The sequence below is a fragment of the Heteronotia binoei genome, chromosome 4, assembly GCF_032191835.1.
Source record: "Heteronotia binoei isolate CCM8104 ecotype False Entrance Well chromosome 4, APGP_CSIRO_Hbin_v1, whole genome shotgun sequence".
Taxonomy (NCBI): Eukaryota; Metazoa; Chordata; class Lepidosauria; order Squamata; family Gekkonidae; genus Heteronotia; species Heteronotia binoei.
Window position 1 is genome coordinate 132552022 of NC_083226.1, and position 18570 is coordinate 132570591.

General features: G+C 40.3%; 1 protein-coding gene across 1 annotated transcript in view; it reads left to right on the plus strand.

The window, feature by feature from the left end:
• Nucleotides 1–15918, plus strand: part of BDP1 (B double prime 1, subunit of RNA polymerase III transcription initiation factor IIIB) — a 72172-nt gene extending 56254 nt beyond the window's left edge. Inside the window, exons 37-42 of the mRNA XM_060235779.1 lie at nucleotides 809–1007; nucleotides 1817–2036; nucleotides 4444–4486; nucleotides 9713–9992; nucleotides 11719–11950; nucleotides 13616–15918. Coding sequence (XP_060091762.1) covers nucleotides 809–1007; nucleotides 1817–2036; nucleotides 4444–4486; nucleotides 9713–9992; nucleotides 11719–11950; nucleotides 13616–13738 — 1097 coding nt within the window. The 3' untranslated portion in view covers nucleotides 13739–15918. The remainder of the gene's footprint in view (nucleotides 1–808; nucleotides 1008–1816; nucleotides 2037–4443; nucleotides 4487–9712; nucleotides 9993–11718; nucleotides 11951–13615) is intronic.
• The last annotated feature ends 2652 nt before the right edge of the window (nucleotides 15919–18570 follow it).

An 18570-nucleotide genomic window follows, 5' to 3' on the forward strand; every position in this document is an offset into this window, starting at 1 on the left:
ATGTATTAATTCTATCAGTGATGACTGAAGAACCCTGCCTTCTTGAAGCAGTTTTATGTCCAGTTCTGATATTTAACAACTATGTGCAGTGAGGGAGTGGTATAATGGCGACCCACAAAGAGTGTCTGTTCTAACTTAGAGTATCAGAAGTCAACACTGCAATGTCTTTTGAGTAAAAAGGCTGTAGGTGGTGTTCCAAATTTCCCAGATGCCTCTAGAATTTCATTCTCTGGGTGCCTTTGCACACTGAACAAGTACAACAAAATACATGGACTAGGAAGCAAAGATTTCTTAGTGAACTAAATCTGAGATGGTGACTTGCATTGTCAATATGGACCTGTCACTTTTTTAAATCAATCAATAGAAGAATGTTTCTACCATTCTTATGTCTAAATAAAATAGTGGTATAAAAGCTTTAAGAATCTCTTAAGACTTCTGTTTTCTTTTAAACAAATGTCTTTGCAATCTTTTCTGCTTGTGAAATTGAGATACCTTTGAGAATTGTACTTTGGAACAGATGTATTTCAGCATTTATGTGGCGCTTTCCCCCCTCCTGGGGACCAGAGCAGCCTACAAAAATAAATAATAAACCAAAATACAACACAAGTGTCCAGGTTGGTCCTAGGCACCTGATAGGTTGCCTAGGCCCCTTGGGTCTTGGTCCACGGCTGTACCAAACTGGAAGGAAAACAAGCTTAACTTTGATACTGTGCAGCTGGCAGAGGTGTCCCCAGACTTCCCCTCATTGCTAGTTGCATTTTATAGATTGCTTTAAGCTTTTACATTGTATCTTATGTATCTTTCATAGTGGGGGCAGGTGTCAAAGAATGCTCAGCAGAGGAAGAGGAGCAGACTATCATTTTAACGTTGGTGGAAATTTCAGCTGATTCACAAGATTGCAGTGGTGCATCTGCTTCTCTACAGCAAGCCTCTGAAGAGTTGCTTCCAGCACCAGTATTTTTCACATCAGATAGTATGGAACTGGTGGAATTGACAAGAGAAGACAGGTAAATATCAGGCATCATGAACTGATACTTACCATTTTGAATCAGGTTGCTTTATTTTTGGAGATTAAAGGGTGACTTTGTTGCAGGGGCTTAAAGTTGGCATTGATTTCATTCCAGTTCAGTTCTGGAGGCCAGAGTAAGAAGTGAAGAGGGAAAACAGGCTGCTTCTAAGCCTTCTTTATAATTTTGTTATGTGTACAACTTATTTATTTAGAAAATTTGTATGCTGCTTTTCCAGCGTCCTGCTCAAGGTGGGCTCATGAGATTAACCATAAAACATTAAATTATCAATATTAAAGCCATAAAACTGCAGGCCTTTTGCTAATGTGACATCTCTATTACATTTCCATCTGTTCAAAGTGAAGTCTGTGTACATTTGTAAAATCATTCTAAGGGATAATGTACTAGAGGTGGTTTTGACTTTCAGAAGCTTTAAGGGGGGCCCTCCATAGGGCTATCTGAAGGATATTTTTTTCTCACTACTTCTGGCTGTACAAACATATGAGCAGATTGTGATGAAGAGGACTATATAGCTAGCCAGGGACTATTGCAGTATTTTGTAAGCCTTTGCTCGTAATATAAAATAGCATTGTGTAAGCATAAGTCCTGGGAAAAAAATCAGTATTGTTTCTAGAGCCATGCTTTTATCAGTCACTTTGAATGAAGCTCATTGACCTCAGTGGAACTTTTTCTGAATGATAGTGGCAAGTATTTCAGCCTTAAATCTTTTTAATGTGTTCCCATTAACAAGAGTTTTACCCTGCCTTAAGCTCTAAATATCAGTAATTTCACATGACAACATTATACAGCAGTGGATCCATAAAAGCTGCAGCTGAAGAAAATACAGTCTCCATGGCCAACATTACTGAAATAGGCCAACTTCAGACTACCTCAGCAGAGAAATCAGCTGACTGTGGTTCAACTGCTTTGAAAGATCGGAAGAGACATGCTCTGGATCTTGAGAGAAGTGGCAGCCCTCCTGAGAAGAAAAAACTTTCAGCAGGGGAAAGCTTGAAATGCTCAAATAAGGTCAGCAATGAATTCAGGAAACTGTAACATTTAGGCATTGTTTCAAACATAGATACTGGAGCAACTGTTTGTTGCTGGAATGAGGATAAGCTGGGTTGCAACATAAAAGAAGGGCAGGAAAGCGCTTCTGATTTGTAAGAGTGCTCGTCATTTATGGCAGCAACTGATACAGGCCTATTTCAAACTGCTCCGTAACCTGGTGAACTATGCAGTTGAAAATGACACATGTTCCAAGTTAACAGTGTCGTAATAGAGGTTATATAGTGCTGCAGCCTCCGACAATTTAAGATGTGCATAGTAGGGAATTAATTTCAAAGAAAGAATATTAAATTATGTGAGACTTTGCAACACTTTGGGGAACTTTGAAGTGCCTCATTTCTATTTGCTTTTGCTTGTACGCATTTTGAGATTTTAGAAATGTGCTGCATTTGATAAAGTGGCAAAAGTTGCAGGCTATTTTAGCATGTTTATTGTTTGTCATCTTACTCTTATTTGGGCACAAGCTATAAAAAAAAAACAGCCTTTAACAAGGAATGGAATCTTATGATTTCTGATTAAATTCCAGTATAAGATGAAGCTATCTACCACAAGTCAGAAAGCTTATTAGAAAGCTTAAACTGAATACCATTCTTTGATAGGGTTGCCAGGTCCAACTCAGGAAGTACCTGGGGACATTCTGGAGCCCTTAGACTTTCCTGTTTCCTTAAATAAATAAACAAAAATACAGCCATGCAGTTCCCCTGAATATAGTCTTCATTTCCTTGTACTCTTTTTAGCTTTCAAAGGCTTCCTTAGCAGCTGCACTTTCACTAAATGAAAGTAAAATTTGTCTTACTCCCACAAGTCCCTTTTTCATATTTGGTAGCATTTCCAAGTATTGCTTTATTAAGGGAACACACACTGACAAAGCAGCCAAAATAAACAGTGAATCTTTTCCCAAACTAAAACAGTTTGTGATCTCATTGGGCAATATATAAATAGCTTTATTCATGGAAGTTGCTGAATGTGACCATATGCTTTATTTCAACCAACTTCAGACTAACACAGAAAAATGAAAGCAAGAGAGCATTCTAGAGGGTGGAGTTTTCCTCCATCCCATGATCAGGTTCTAGTTAACTCTTTACTTTCAATTTTACTGTACATACTACTTCTGCAACAAATGCAAAACAAACAGAGGGACTATGCTCTCTTCTGCTCTCACACACTCACCAGGAAAAGCCAAGTGGCAGGTGCTTGCTTGCTCTGCTTCATGCAGCTTTTTGTCCTGCTGAGATTTAAAGGTACACAGACATTCCCAAACACAGTTTGCAAGCTTCTTCTAAAATGTCCTGCTCAGATTTAAAGGTATATCATGGCTGTTGCGGGGGAGGAGCCTGCTGACTGGTGGTGGGGAGGAGCCTGCAGAATCTGGGGATTCTCTGCCTGGACCTGGGAACTGAAACAGCTAGAGAACCACAGTAAATGTTGATAGCAAAACAAGCAACTGTGGAAAATGACGAAGTACCATACAGTATAATTAAAAATATAAACAAAATTCAAAAACAGCTGCAGCAATAATTATCATAGAAAATTTACTAATCACTACCAAACACTACTCACTACAATATAATATACATAAATCGCAGTACTAAATTAGTAACATCACTTCTAAATCATTAAATCACATCAATGTCCTTCAGTACATTGTTTCTCCAGTCCGTTTCCCCAAAATTAATTAGGAAGACGATCCTGCCGCTGCCTTGCGGTGGATTAAAGTGCTAGCTTTCTCCATGTGTGGCTGTTGTTAGGGTGAATTGATGAGTGGGAGAAACCTCTTTGATAAAAGACTGGAAACAGTGATAAATGCGTGTCCCCGTCAGAGGTTACTTACACTTCCTCACATTATTTCAAGAACTGAAAGCCTTAACTTTGGCTGGAATAAATATTCTATGGAATCTTCTATCAACATATGAGAATGAGATTGGCCACAGGATTGTTGAAGCGCACTAGCACTTTAATCCACTGCAAGGGAGAGACAGGATCGTCTTGCTAACTAATTTTGGGGAAACGGACTGGAGAAACGACGTATTTAAGGACATTGATATGATTTAATGATTTAGAAGTGATGTTACTAATTTAGTACTGTGATTTATGCATATTATATTGTAGCGAGTAGTGTTTTGGTAGTGATTAGTAAATTTTCTATGATAATTATCGCTGCAGCTGTTTTTGAATTTTGTTTATATTTTTAATTATATTGTATGGTACTTTGTTATTTTCCACAGTTGCTTGTTTTGCTATGAACCTGCGAACTGGCAAGCCTATTCTTTGACATGCTGATCATATTAAGAAGTTATTTCACTGGGCTTTTGACAGATACTTGTAAAAACAAAATGAACTGCTTGTTTTTCATATTTTTTATATACAGGAGGCCTTGCTTAAATCCAGCTCCATAACAAAAAAACCTGCCGGTAGGTGGCTGTTACATTTGTTTTCATACATAAAGACATGTGAGGGGGGAGTTTTATTTTGGGGTTGTTGTTTTTTTAAAAAGATCTTTGTCAATATGGGCCTTGATCAATCTGGGGGGCTCCTGGGTCTCTCACAGCAGGGTTTGTGCTAATCCAGTAGATTTCTAGACTTTTTTCTTTGAATAGTAGACTCTTCCATGTCATATCTCAGACTTCTTCTGCAACCCTGTGAGTTTCAAAATTAGATTGTCATGTGCTATGACAAACTACTGATGAGAAGCATCACTTTGGCTCAATAGCTTTTTGGATCTTGTATAAGGATTGTTACTATGGTGTCTGTTGAAATGAACTTTGAGTCATGAGAGCTTATACCCTGGAAAATTTTGTTGGTCTTTAAGGTGCTACTAATTTTATTTTATTGTGGTAAGATGCTCTTGTTGGTGAGGAAAGATGGAGTGTGTATTATGTGTACTATACTAGCAGGAGACAAACTTAGAATGAGAAGCAGTCTAAAATATTATATACAAATGCATGGTAATTAAGTTGTTAGCAGTCAGACTTCCTCCTCCCACAGAAGGGCAGTGAGAGATAAACACTCTTTATACAATATCACCTCAGAAATCATAAATATAAGACACTGCCTGACCCAAAATGGTTGCCAGCCAGAGAGAAGCCTGGAAAATTATATTTGAAGGTGAGTCAGAGTGGCTGGCTGACTAGTGAGCCTCTCTTTGCCCCAGAGAGACACATAATTTAGGACAATAGGTCTCCCAAGAAACTACTGACAAATATCATCCCTTACCCATTTACCCTTAATTTAGCAACACTTAACACTATTCACCAAACCAGGTAGCTTTTCCCATCCGGCACTTACCAGGTCATCAATATTTGCAACTATAGTCCACCTATGATAAACCCATCAAGGTTTTCCAAAATAATTGTCCACCTCCGAAAAAACCAAGTTATTGTTTGGGGGGCAAATAAATCAGATTGTTCCTGGGAGCACTTTCCCCTTTAATTATAGGACCCTGCTCCACAGAAGTGTGTGTGTTCTTGGCATCATACCTCACACCCCCACTTGAGTATGGGCCTTCTCCTTTTTTCCATGAAATGCTAGTCCTTTCACTGCTGCCTCCGCAGACCTTCCTCTTCAAAACTGTTAATTGTACAGCCTTCCCTGAAATTGCTTTCTCCCTCTGCTTCCTAATTTCCTCTTAGCTAGCTTGTGTGTTTTATATGTATTTGTGTGTGTGTTTTGCTTAGTTCTATTTCTTTTTAATAAAAACCTTTAATAAAAAATATTGGTGGAATATCTGCCTGGTTGATTTAAAAGTTCTCTTGAGGAAAAAATCTCCGTGAACATTGGTGGAGAATGCCAGTTTCTTCCTCTTGCTTTGTCTCATTTAAAGCTAATTCCTCCAACTAATTAGGAGACTGCCTATCTGGGTAACAAAATATTAGTAGAATTAAAATGTGACATCTTGAATATAAATGGGTTCTTGATATGAGATCTATAATAGACCTTCCTTTGCATCGCACCTCGACGTCCTCTGCGCCCTCACAGGAGGCTGGCTCCATGGTATACCCTGGAGCTACGCCGGCTGAAACAGGGGCTCAGACGACTAGAGAGGCAGTGGCGGCATACTCGGGACGAAGCGACGAGAACATCTTATAGAACGTTTATGAAGTCTTATGAGATGGCAGTCAAGGCCGCAAAGAGAGATTACTTTGCAGCCAAGATTGCATCTGCAAATTCGCGCCCGGCACAATTATTTAGAATAATTGGAGACCTTACTACATTGCCTCAAGGCAAACCAAATGTTAGGGAATTAGAGATTGGCTGTGAGGCTTTTGCGAAATATTTTGCAGATAAAATCACGTCGCTCCGCCAAGACCTGCCTATCACATTGGATGCAGTATGGGAACTTGAGGCTCCACGCCTGTCTTCGGGTTTGGAGTTGGGTCGGTTTGACCCGCTCAGCCTGGAGGAAGTCGACGGAATTCTCTCTGTTGCGCGCCCAACAACTTGCGATTTGGACCCTTGCCCCTCCTGGTTGATTAAAGCTTGCCAGAGGGAGCTTAGATGTCCTTTACGGGACATAATAAATAGATCCCTCTCGGAGGGGCGTTTTCCATCACCTCTGAAAGAGGCCTTGGTCCGCCCCCTCCTGAAAAAATGTACAGCAGATCTGGCCGAATTGGCAAATTACCGACTGGTTTCTAATTTACCGTTTTTAGGTAAAATTATTGAGAGGGCAGTGGCGCTGCAACTACAGGGTTTTCTGGATGACGCTTCCATCCTAGACCCTTGCCAGTCCGGCTTTTGCCCAGGCCACAGGACGGAGACAGTGCTGGTCGCCTTGGCAGATGACCTCCAGCGGCAACTGGATCGAGGTGGCGTGGCGGTGCTGATGTTGTTGGACCTGTCGGCAGCGTTCGACACGGTCGACCATCAGCTACTGACCCGCTGCCTCGCCGACATAGGGGTCAGGGGGCTGGCCTTACAATGGCTTTCCTCCTTCCTCAAAGGTCGGGGACAAAGGGTGGCAATCGGGGGTGAGCTCTCCCGGAGGCGCACACTAGATTGTGGGGTGCCTCAGGGAGCAGTTCTCTCCCCGATGTTATTTAACATCTACATGCGCCCCCTTGCCCAGATTGCCCGGAGTTTTGGACTGGGTTGTCATCAATATGCGGATGACACCCAGCTCTATCTGCTAATGGATGGCCGGCCTGACTGTGTCCCAGTGAATTTAGACCGGGCACTGCAGGCCGTGGCAACTTGGCTTAGGCTGAGTGGGTTGAAGCTGAACCCGACGAAGACAGAGGTCCTTTGCGTGGGGCGCGGCACTCTGGGAAGGGAAATACCTCTCCCAGTTTTTGACGGCGCGCCGCTGAAAGTGGCGGGCCGGGTCAAGAGCCTGGGAGTCCTACTGGAGCCTTCACTATCAATGGAGGCCCAGGTAGCGGCCACTGCCAAGTCGGCATTTTTCCACCAGAAGCGGGCAAGGCAGCTGGCTCCTTTCCTGGAGCGCCGGGACCTGGCAACAGTGATCCACGCGACGGTCACCTCAAGACTAGACTACTGCAATGCCCTCTACATGGGGCTGCCTTTGTGTCGAACCCGGAAGCTGCAGCTAGTGCAGAACGCAGCGGCCAGGCTGTTATTAGGACTCCCGAAATGGAAGCATATACAGCCAGGGCTGCGTGAACTGCACTGGCTGCCAGTTACATACCGGGTCCGATACAAAGTGCTGGTTATCACCTTTAAAGCCCTATATGGCCGAGGACCTGCCTACCTGAGGGAACCGTCTCTCCCCATATGAGCCCCAAAGAGCACTGAGGTCAGCAGGGAAGAACACGCTGACTATCCCTGGGCCAAAGGAGGCAAAATTACAGAGTACACGGGCACGGGCCTTCTCTGTTATAGCCCCGTGCCTTTGGAATCAACTTCCGGAGGAGGTACGGGCCCTGCGGAATTTGGACCAATTCCGCAGGGCCTGTAAGACCATCCTTTTCAAGCAGGCTTTTGTAGACGTTGATAGGATGGCTGTTTAATCCACCAATGATTTATCTAGTGACCCCTGCCATAATATAAGTGTACAGAATAACATCAGGAAGATCACCGCCGTTTAAATTATGGAATGACCCAGACATTTGAACTGGTTTTAGATTGTTGTTTTAAATTAATGTATAATTTCAATGTTGTTTTAAATCACCTTATATTGTATATTCTATATTGTATAATTTTATTGAACTGTTGTTAGCCGCCCTGAGCCTGCCTAGGCGGGGAGGGCGGGATATAAATAAAATTTATTATTATTATTAATATATATTTTATCAGTTAAAGGTTCTAATGAATATGTAGAAGTATGAAAATATGTAGTAATGATTAAAATGATGATGTAGTCAGATTAATTTTCAAGTTTGAAACTTAAACTTAAATTATTGAATATGATCATATCCTAGTAGAAGTAAGAACTATTGTATATATAAAGCCTTAAAAATTATAACAAAGGGAATTCTTTCCGTTTTTTACATTTTGTATTATATGATTGTCCTTGACAAGAAACAGCCAGCTGAATTTAAATCCATCAAAAATGAAGGTCCAGTGGATGGATTGAGGAGATGCCAGGATGCGAGGCCAGTTCCCAGCACTTGATTGTGTGTCTTTTACAACAAAGCTGGCTGTCAGGAGCTTGGGCATGGTCTTAGATGCCTCCTGCTCAATGGAGGCACAGATCACAAATGTAACCAAGTTGGAATTTTTTCATCTATGCTAGGCTATGTTACGGGCTCCCTGCCTGTCTTGCTAAGATCTTGCTACAGTGATATGTGCACCTCCAGGCTGGATAACTGTAACTTGTTCTATTCAGGGCTACCCTTAAGACTGACCCAGAAATTGCATTTGTGTAGAATGCACTGGTTTTCACAGGTATTCAACTGGTGCTTTGCCAGGTGTACTGGCTTCAAGTTGAGTACTGGATCAAGTTTAAGGTTTTGGTACTGACGTTTAAGGCCTAAATGGTCTGAGGTCAGTATATTTCAAGGCTGCCTCTCTTAGCATGCACCCCCCCCCCCCCGCCAAGAGCAATATGTTCAGCCAGTGACAACCAACTGGTGATCTCTGGCCTGACAACAATCTGGCAATCCTCAACCAGTGACAGGGCCTTCTTGGCCCTGGCCCCAATCTGGTGGAACTCTGTGTCTAGTGAGATCCAGGCTCTGCGAGATCTGAAACAATTCCACAAGGCCTGTAAGACAGAGATGTTCCACTAGCCTTACTGTCAGGGATAGCAATGCCCTGACAATCACTGACTCCCAACCTTGTGATTCCATTCCCCTCTTAAGTGTCCCTTCCTGACAGTTATAATCTATAATGCATTGGTTTATTATGCATCATTGTCACCTGAGTGTTAGAGTTTTATTATTGTAAAGTTAATTTTTTAACTATTTTAGCATGTTGTAATCCACCCTGAGCCCTGCAGTTCAGAGAAGGGCGGGATAGAAATTGAAAGTATAAACAAATAAAAGCAATTATGTTGTATAACCCCATTTTTTTCTTTCACTATTCTTTCTGCACCCCCACTATCTTCCTAAATAAATAAATAGATTCAGAAGATACTCTAATGGGGAGATGAGTGAAACAGCTTGCTTTGTAGGCAGACTAAGTAACAGATGAGAGATTCTCTATTTCTACTGTCTAATCATATTTTCCTGTTTTAATAGGAAAAAACTCAGAAAAATTGAGCATTTTGAAGAAGCAAAACTCAACTACCTTTAGATCAGTACCTGAACCTACAGAATCACACGCGGTAGAAGAAAAAGAGAAACCTCAGGCTTCTCTGCTGCCTGGGGTACCACCTGATACAGATGAGCAGGTGTCAAGAACACTCTGTTCAGGAAAAGGAGAAACCAGTGAAGAACAAAGACGCTTTGCTGACATTTACAAACCTGTACGATCAGGACAAACTGAAAGCACAGTGGTCCTTCCAAAAATATCATCCAGGTATTTATTTTGCAGCTCTTTTTAGACTTGCCTCACAGTTCCACTGTAGTAACAAAGACCACTGTTCCTAAATTAAGCACATACATCCACTGTTGTATGCTTCTGGAAACAATCATATTGTTTGTGGCTTTGAATCTGAATAACTCTCCCTTGATGGCCAATTCTAAAGTTTCAGTGATGGAAGCATTTGGAAGAGAGGTCAGTGTATGTCATGCAGAATGTACTGACCTCAGGAATTTTGTGCATTCCACATGACAGACTCTGTCTTCTCTTTCCGGTGTATTGATGACTTGTGTCTTGAATAATCTTAATCCAGTGTCCACAAGGGATTAGAATCATGCTTTCAGCAATATAGCATAGTTAGTGGCAGTTTGATGTATCCCCTCAGCATTTTAATCAAGAAATACTCTGTGAGGGAAAACACAGTTAAGAGATGTTGCCTTCCTTACCTGTACTTCTAGAATTCTTAACCAGGCAATTTGTAAGTGCTGCAGTGGCATTGACTTTTCCCCTTAGGGACACATGAAAGAGAGCCAAGATGGGAGAGGAACCCAGCGCAAAGCAGATTTAGAGCAAATGTTAGAGAGAGGCTTGATGCTGCAAAGAGCAAGCTGAAGGCAAGAGTGGCCAGGCAGCTCTGTAGATGAAATGGGATAGGGTTTTGATGTGGAAACAAACCAGCATTTAGCCAGAATATATGTTTGTAAGCAACATAGAACCATAACTAAAACTAACTGTGATTAACAAGCCAGCTTCATGTCTTGGCTTCATATCCCAGTCTGAGGTATCCCACTAACCATAATTAGTGTGGTGGCATGGGTTTGAATAGTCAGTTAATGATAGTTAGTTTAATTAAACCTTGACTTTGTGTTATGTCTGAACCAACTCACTTACTAACCCTTCTGGGGCATATGTAAGAAGCTTTGAAAGGATCAAAAAGCTATGCTTCTGAACCCTCTGTATGTGCATAGCTATGCTGGTCCTGCACGGATTCCCAATATGCCTCTAGTAGCATGCCCTAGGACAAGCCAGTACCATTCCTACCATTAATTCAACTTGATTTTTAAAAAATGTTATTTTAAGGACTATGTTTCCATACTTCCAGATAAGTACTGCTGTTCTAAATTTATAGGATAGAAAACAGCTTTGCCAGCGCACCTAAAAGTTCAGGGACCTTTCTCTTATGTCTGACTTCCTTTGGATGTGGGATATTGTATTGTCCTTTGAACATGGCAGTACATATTAAGTTGTTACAGTGTTTATGTTTTGGAAAAAATGTTGGTCCACACGTTGCACCTCCATATTCTGGGGTTTCCATAAATTAGTCTTTCAAATCATGCATTCTTATCTCCTACTTTCATGCAGAAATGTACAGTGCATGCAATATAGCCACATTCACTCATTCATTATGTTTAATTCCAGTCTGCCTTGTCCTGTTCTGTCATTGGAACGTTTTGCAAAGAGAGAGACAATTCCAATCCAAGTTATAGATCGTTTACTTCATCTGATATTCTTAAAGTGAATTATTCCACTGCAGATGCCTTAAATTAGCTGGTTCCATATTCCATAGCAGAATATTAATCCAGTCCTGGGAGAAATGTATATGATGTTAAAAATAATTAAACTCAGATTAAGTCTATTTCAGGAGGTCTTTAAAACATTTCAGTACTGTAGTGACTTAATATAAATTATCTTGAAAATTTTGTGTTAATGTTGATTTCTTCAGTAGGCCATATCAAAGATCTTTGGGATTTTTACCTTTAATCTGCAAGACTAGTACTGAAGAAGTAACTACTCAAGGGAACAAACAGAGTTTGAAGAAATCTTGCACTGATGTTTCTAAAAGCACTCTTGAACCAACTTTGTTCTCAAAGAACAACAAAAAGGATATTCAAGGGAACAGATCCTTTCCATCAACTGTCTCAAAATGTGAGAATGTAAGCTCTTCCACTATTCAGGTATGTGTGATCTCTAAAAGGGCACATCTGTTATGATATTTATGGGATGGTGTTTCTGATGTGTTTGGGTCATAATGATGTTTTATACTTAGGTAAGAATGGGTTTGGAAATTAGGACTATCAGATCTTGATATAAATTATGCTGTGATACATTTTTGTTTAACCTGTGTATCCACAGTCTTCTTGGACATTTGATTGCACACTAGAGTTATTAATTAACATACAGTGTATTGCAATATTTATATATGATAAGGTATATCATATATATCATACGTGCGCAGAGTGGTAAGAAGCTTTGGATTTATATCCTGCCCTATACTCTGAATCTCAGAGTCTCAGAGTGGTCACAATCTCCTCTACCTCCCCCCGCCACAACAAACACCCTGTGAGGTAGGTGGGGCTGAGAGTGCTTTCACAGCAGCTGCCCTTTCAAGGACAGCTTCTATGAAAGCTATGGCTGACCCAAGGCCATCTCAGCAGGTGCAAGTGGAGGAGTGGGGAATCAAACCCGGTTCTCCCAGATAAGAGTCCGCACACTTAACCACTACACCAAACTGTACTAGCTGCAGTACTGCAGTCTGAACTCTCTGCTCACGACCTGAGTTCAATCGCAGCGGAAGCTGGTTCAGGTAGCCGGCTCAGGTTAATTCAGCCTTCCATCCTTCTGAGGTTGGTAAAATGAGTACCCAGCTTGTTGGGGGGAAAGTGTAGATGACTGGGGAAGGCAATGGCAAACCACCCCATAAAAAGTCTGCCATGAAAATGTTGTGAAAGCAACATCACCCCAGAGTCAGAAATGACTGGTGCTTGCACAGGGGACTACGTTTACCTTTTTTAAAATAGTTGTGTACCTACGTGCGCTTGCTGTTTTCTGAAGCAAACAAGATGCAAAAACAAGCTGGAGTCTTGTGACATCTTAAAGACTAACCATATTTTATTACAACTTAAGTTTTTGTGGGCTCAACACACTTCTTCAGATGCTTTGAGTGTATCTGCATCTGTGTAGATGGGCTGTATTCCATGAAAGTTTAGGCTTGAAAAAATTGGGATGATTTTGAAGATGCCATAAGACAGGGTGTCAAACATGCAGCCTGGGGGCCGAATCAGGCCCTCAGAGTGCTCCTATCACGCCCTCGAGCAACTGGCTGTCATCTGCTTCCTTCTCCCTCTCTCTTGCTTCCTTCTGCATAACAGCTTGCTTTGCCAGACTTGCTCAATTGCACAGGAGCTAGAGAGCAAAACCTATTTTCTCCATTGGCTGAGCCTCCTCCCTTGGTAAGGAAGCGGGGAGGGCAGAGCTTGTTTTCCCAGGTTCTCTCAATTGTACAGCAGAGCTACTGAGCCAAGTCTCTCTTCCTTCTATTGGCTGAGGCTCCTCCCCCTCCTGTGTCTTTTATAAAGTTTATATTGCTGCTACCTAATCTTATATAGGTACACATATGTTCTGGCCCAACATGGCCCAGCCAACCTGACATGGCCCAGCCCAACAAGGCTTCATTTATATCAGATCTGGCCCTCATAACATGAGTTCGACACCCCTGTCATAAGACTCTTTTTTTTTTTTTGCTGCAACATGCTCTGGAGTTAAAACCAGGTATGAATTTGTTCAGCATATACATAAAAAAATTCAGACCTGTAAACATAATCTGTTTTCTTTTGTTGTAGGTTTGCTCCCAGCTCTATGAGAATGAAAATTCTTCTAAGGATCAGGAAAAAGATGAAGAACCAACTAGGATCTCAGAATATTTCTTTAGAGATATTTTTATGGAGGTGGATGATTCAGAATAATTTAGGAGACATCTGGAATCCAAGAATGCATCATAGTAGCTATGTAATGTTTTCAGTCAGTCACAAATTCTCATTTAGTTCTGGCACTCTAAAGGCATATAGAGCACCGTTGAAGCTGAAGGAGTTGGTTTTGTATTCCAAGTAGCCTGTTGCTTTTGGAACAATTAGGAAATTGAAATTTTTAAGTTGAAAAGTGCACATGATCAGGGTATCAACTGATCTGTGTACATCAATTGCATAGTTACTAACAACAAGGCTGTGCTAAAGAAATGTAATGGAGATTATTTGTATGACCTCCTTAATGTAACACTGATGTTTGTAGTGCTGGTTGTAAATTATCTATACTTCTTTTTGTGAAGTAAACCTTTAAAAGGAGGGGAATGTATGTGTAGTCATATTTATCTCTGTAAATAAGCAAGTTCTGAACATTTCAGTACATAAAATATTTTTATTGTAAGCTTATTTTTATAACTAATACACGTGAATTGGTACAAAAACTATTGAGTTTGGGTCCTTTAAATGTACAGAGAGATAAATGTGAAACTTTTATTTATTAAATTTGAATGTACCAAAAGATAACTTTCCCACGTTAATTCTGTGTGTCCTGGAGATAAAAGGGAAATGTATAATTAATCAACACTAAAGTCTAAATCCAAAAGAGCAATGAGTGAACAATGTGTTGTAAAATTCTTTAAAGACTATGCATATAACATCTCTGGCCTAGAAAAGTTTCATGTTAAAATAAGAAATGGGAGATTACGATTAGCCCCTATAGAATAAAAAGATAATACTATAAGAGTAATTGATTTCTAAAGTGAATGTGTTTGCGGTGGGGGGGAGGGGGTTCCCATTTGTAATCTGTTCAGATGTTGTTGGAAGTATTTTTTTAAAACCACACCCCAGATAGTTCATGATTTTGCCAAAAAACCCACATCCTCTGTCAGTTTCAGAAAACCTGTCTAGATCAGTAACATGGTAAAATCTAAAAAAGTGTAAGAGATTTTTTTCCCCTGAGTTCTTCTTCAACTAATGATTTGATTCTAAATTCTGGTTCTCCTGATATTAGTGGAGATAATATACACATTTTGATCAAATGCAGTATCTAGCCTTCTGCTTGTAACTGTTATTCAGTAGTACAGATCATTTTCTATATAATTAAGGAGCTGATTCTGTTTTTTAGGTTTGTTTTGGGATTATACATACACAAAATATTTACTAAATTGTATATTCAGATGATTTCTGTAAGACTCTTGTTACTTCCTGCAAGAGCAGAATGCCAAATAGTAACTAATCAATTATTATAATTAACAGAATAGCAAATTCATATAGACTGATTTGAGAGCTAATTTTTGCTTTACATTTAATAATATTGGAATAAGTTCCATACAGAGTAAAAATCACCCATAATGACTCTGAATCTTATAACAAATGCAGTGAACCCAGAGAAGCATTTTTCAGTGCTAAAAATGGGAAGGGGGATAAGTTCCAGTATAGAAAAGTGTATTTTGTGATTTTAATGCATGGAGAAATTGTTGAATAATGTACACCAATTTAAATTCCTAGAGTAATATAAACAACAGTGCAAAACAAGTCCATTTTCCAGAAATCATATAAAAGATAAACTTTGGTATAAGGTGCCTTATCTCTTCTTACTCAGTGGAAAGGCCAAGAAATCCTGTTAATTTTCACTGTAAAACTATGCTGTCTTTGGGATAATTTCAATAAATAGGATAATGTATGTTTCTTTCTGGTATGAATAGTGCACAAATTAATGACAGAAGAAAACTGAGCAGTATCCTTGTTTAAGGCACAATCCATTTCATTTGTTTAAATGTGGTAAGAGATTGCTTTCATGACGTTTGATACCAGCTTGGTGTAGTGGTTAAGAGCAGCAGACTCTAATCCACCGCTCTTAACCACTACACCAATTCCCCACTCCACATGAAGTCAGCTGGGTGACCTCAGAACTCTGTCAGCCCCACCTACCTCACAGGGTGTCTGCTGTGGGGAGAGGAAGGGAAGGCAATTGTAAGCTGCTTTGAGACTCCGTCATGTAGAGAAAAACGGGGTATAAAAACCAACTCTTCTTTTTTTTTCAACTGTTCATGTGTAAGTTTTCTGTTTCAAAGAGAGCAGTCATGTTATATATGTAAACTATGTGAATAAATAATTTTATATCACTTCCTTGTTAAGTTTTTCATTAGAGCCTAATGTAATCAGATTCCTACATCTGATAAGGATTGGCTAATATTTCTGCAATAATTGTTTGTTTTTTTAATGTGCTAGACTTTGCCATTAGTGGAATTTGTGAAGATTTATTTCCCATATGCAAGGCTCCTGGCTAGCTAAGTGCTTATCAGGCTGTGCAGGGGAAGGATATGTGAAACTCTTACCTTCTCTGCAGAGCAATACTTCAGGAGTATGTTCTGCCTAGTGCTGAGGTGAGAGCAAGAAGGCAGAGAAGGAAGTAAAGGGTATTCAGACTTCCCACTTCAGGAGCTGCTTGGGTCCAACCATGAGTGTTCCTAAGGGTCAAACTAAAAGTGACAGCATCCTTGGGGCCACCATGAGGATGTTGCTGCTGTTTCAAAATGCCACAAGGGCCCAATCCTGATCCAGCCCACAATGCACTGGGCTGAGGTATTCTTGTTTTCTTTCAATCCTTTTAAAGTGCTGACAGCCAAATTCCCATCCCCAACCATTCTTTTGGCCCTTGAAAAGGCATGGGGAGGAACAAGAGTACTGTGGGCCCAATCAGGATTGGACCCTCATAGCATTTTTAAGTAGTGGCTGTGTCTTTATGGCAGACACAAGGATGCTGTCATGTCTAGTCTGGCCCTGTGAGGCCCTTTGACTGGTTCAGAGCAGGCTTGTGCTTTGGAAAATGGCCTTGTCCACATTCCTGAAACATGAAGTGGTTTGTCACATTGGAAAATGGTGCTCGGAAGAGCCAAAGGTGGCTTCAGGGCCACTAGCAGTGCTCCAAAGCATCAGCATTTCATTACCTCTATTTTGTATGGATTTGGCTTGTTCTGTCTTAGCCACCTGACTACAACTTAAAAGCACTGGTTTAGAACCAGTACAAACATACTGATAGTCCTAGTAAAACAAGACATAGGAGTGGCTAGCCATTGAAGCAAACGATTGTTTTTTCAGGTTTCTGAGTTGACTATGATACGTTTATCCAAACCACTATCCAAAGTATATTTATAAGCTATGTGTCTACATGAATCACAATACTGGCTCTGTGGAGCATTACCTTTTTAAACATTGTTCCAATTTTTTAAAAATAATTTGATATCAATAATGGTTGTGGACCACTGGAAGGCTAGATCAACCATGGGTGTGTGTGTGAGAGAGAGAATGGGACTTTTCACAATTTCCATCTGGTTTTAACTGTATTGAAGGTTCATTAGGGGTTTAAAAGAAACAACCCAATCATTTATGTCACTTATGGAACTGTCATAATACACAGAAAGGTGTATTAGGTTATCTACATGTGATACAATAACCCTACAGTTAATGGGTTTTTTTTGTAACTTTCCCATTGAAATGTGACACTAAAATATACTTAACTTGGGTTGGATTGTGTTCTTAATTGAAAGAAACCCATTCACTTTACCCCCAGACTGCTCAGCTTTTAAAATATTTGGAGAATCAAGTCTTCAGTTTTGGCAAATATTTACCTTGATATTTCATTTGTCTGACATTACTAACCTGCTAGAATTACTAACACTGGTTTGTAAATAGTTGTCTGCTCAGAAGCATAGCTTTGTTGACCAGGCAGATATGTTTATATAAAAAGCAAAACTGACTTTTAGACTGTTGATGTGTGCAGATGAGTTGCTAAGCTGTATGTGGGCTAGCACAATGCTGTATACACTAAGTAGTCATGTAAAAGGATTTAATGATTTAACAGTTTTTGTTCAAGGGTCGTAATTGCAAATGCTCTCATTTTAACAGATACCAGGCATTAGATTGCAAGCCTCCAAATGTGCCTGGAGATCTCTTGCGTTTACAACTGATCTCCAGATGGGAGAGGTCAGCTCCCCTGGAGAAGATGGGCTCTATCATGGTATTGTACCAGGTTAAGACCCCTCCCCTTCCTAACCCCCACTCTCTCCAGATATTTCCCAACACAGATCTGGCAACCCTAAGGAAAATGGATGTTAACTGATCTGTATGCTGAGTTCTGTTCCAAGCATAGTGATGAATGCTAACAAAATGTTCTGCATCCATAGTTTATCCAATCCCATTTGCCTTCTTTTCTGCTACTGAGTACAAAATTTGTATCTACCAACTATTTATGTGGCACAAATGTAGCTAGGAAACTGGATCTAGTAGCCTTACATGTTTAAACTTGCACAACATGGCTTTATGGAAAATACAGTGCACAATTAAAACAAATAAATTGGAACTGCATGGTACGAAGTCATAACCTGGATATTTCAAAATACTTTTAAGGTGTGCTGCCCAGTCAAATGTGAGTAGTGGGCTTGGTCACTATCCTTTAATTTGAGAAGAAAAGGGTACTTGTTTTTTTTCCTGGCCAATAGGAATGACACATAACTTTCTTAGCATTTGTCTTTTCAAATTGTTCATATTACTAACCACATTTACTGTGTGGGACTGCCATTTCCCCATATAGGTGCATGCTGGAGATGGGTATTTAGCAGGTAAAGTTTGTTAAAGGGTTGTAATTGCAAATACTCTTTTTAACAGATTCCAGGCATATAGGATTAGATTGCCAGCTTCTAAATTTACCTGGAGACCTCCTGCTTTTACAACTGATATCCAGCTGTTCACCTATTGAATTCTTCACAAAACACACA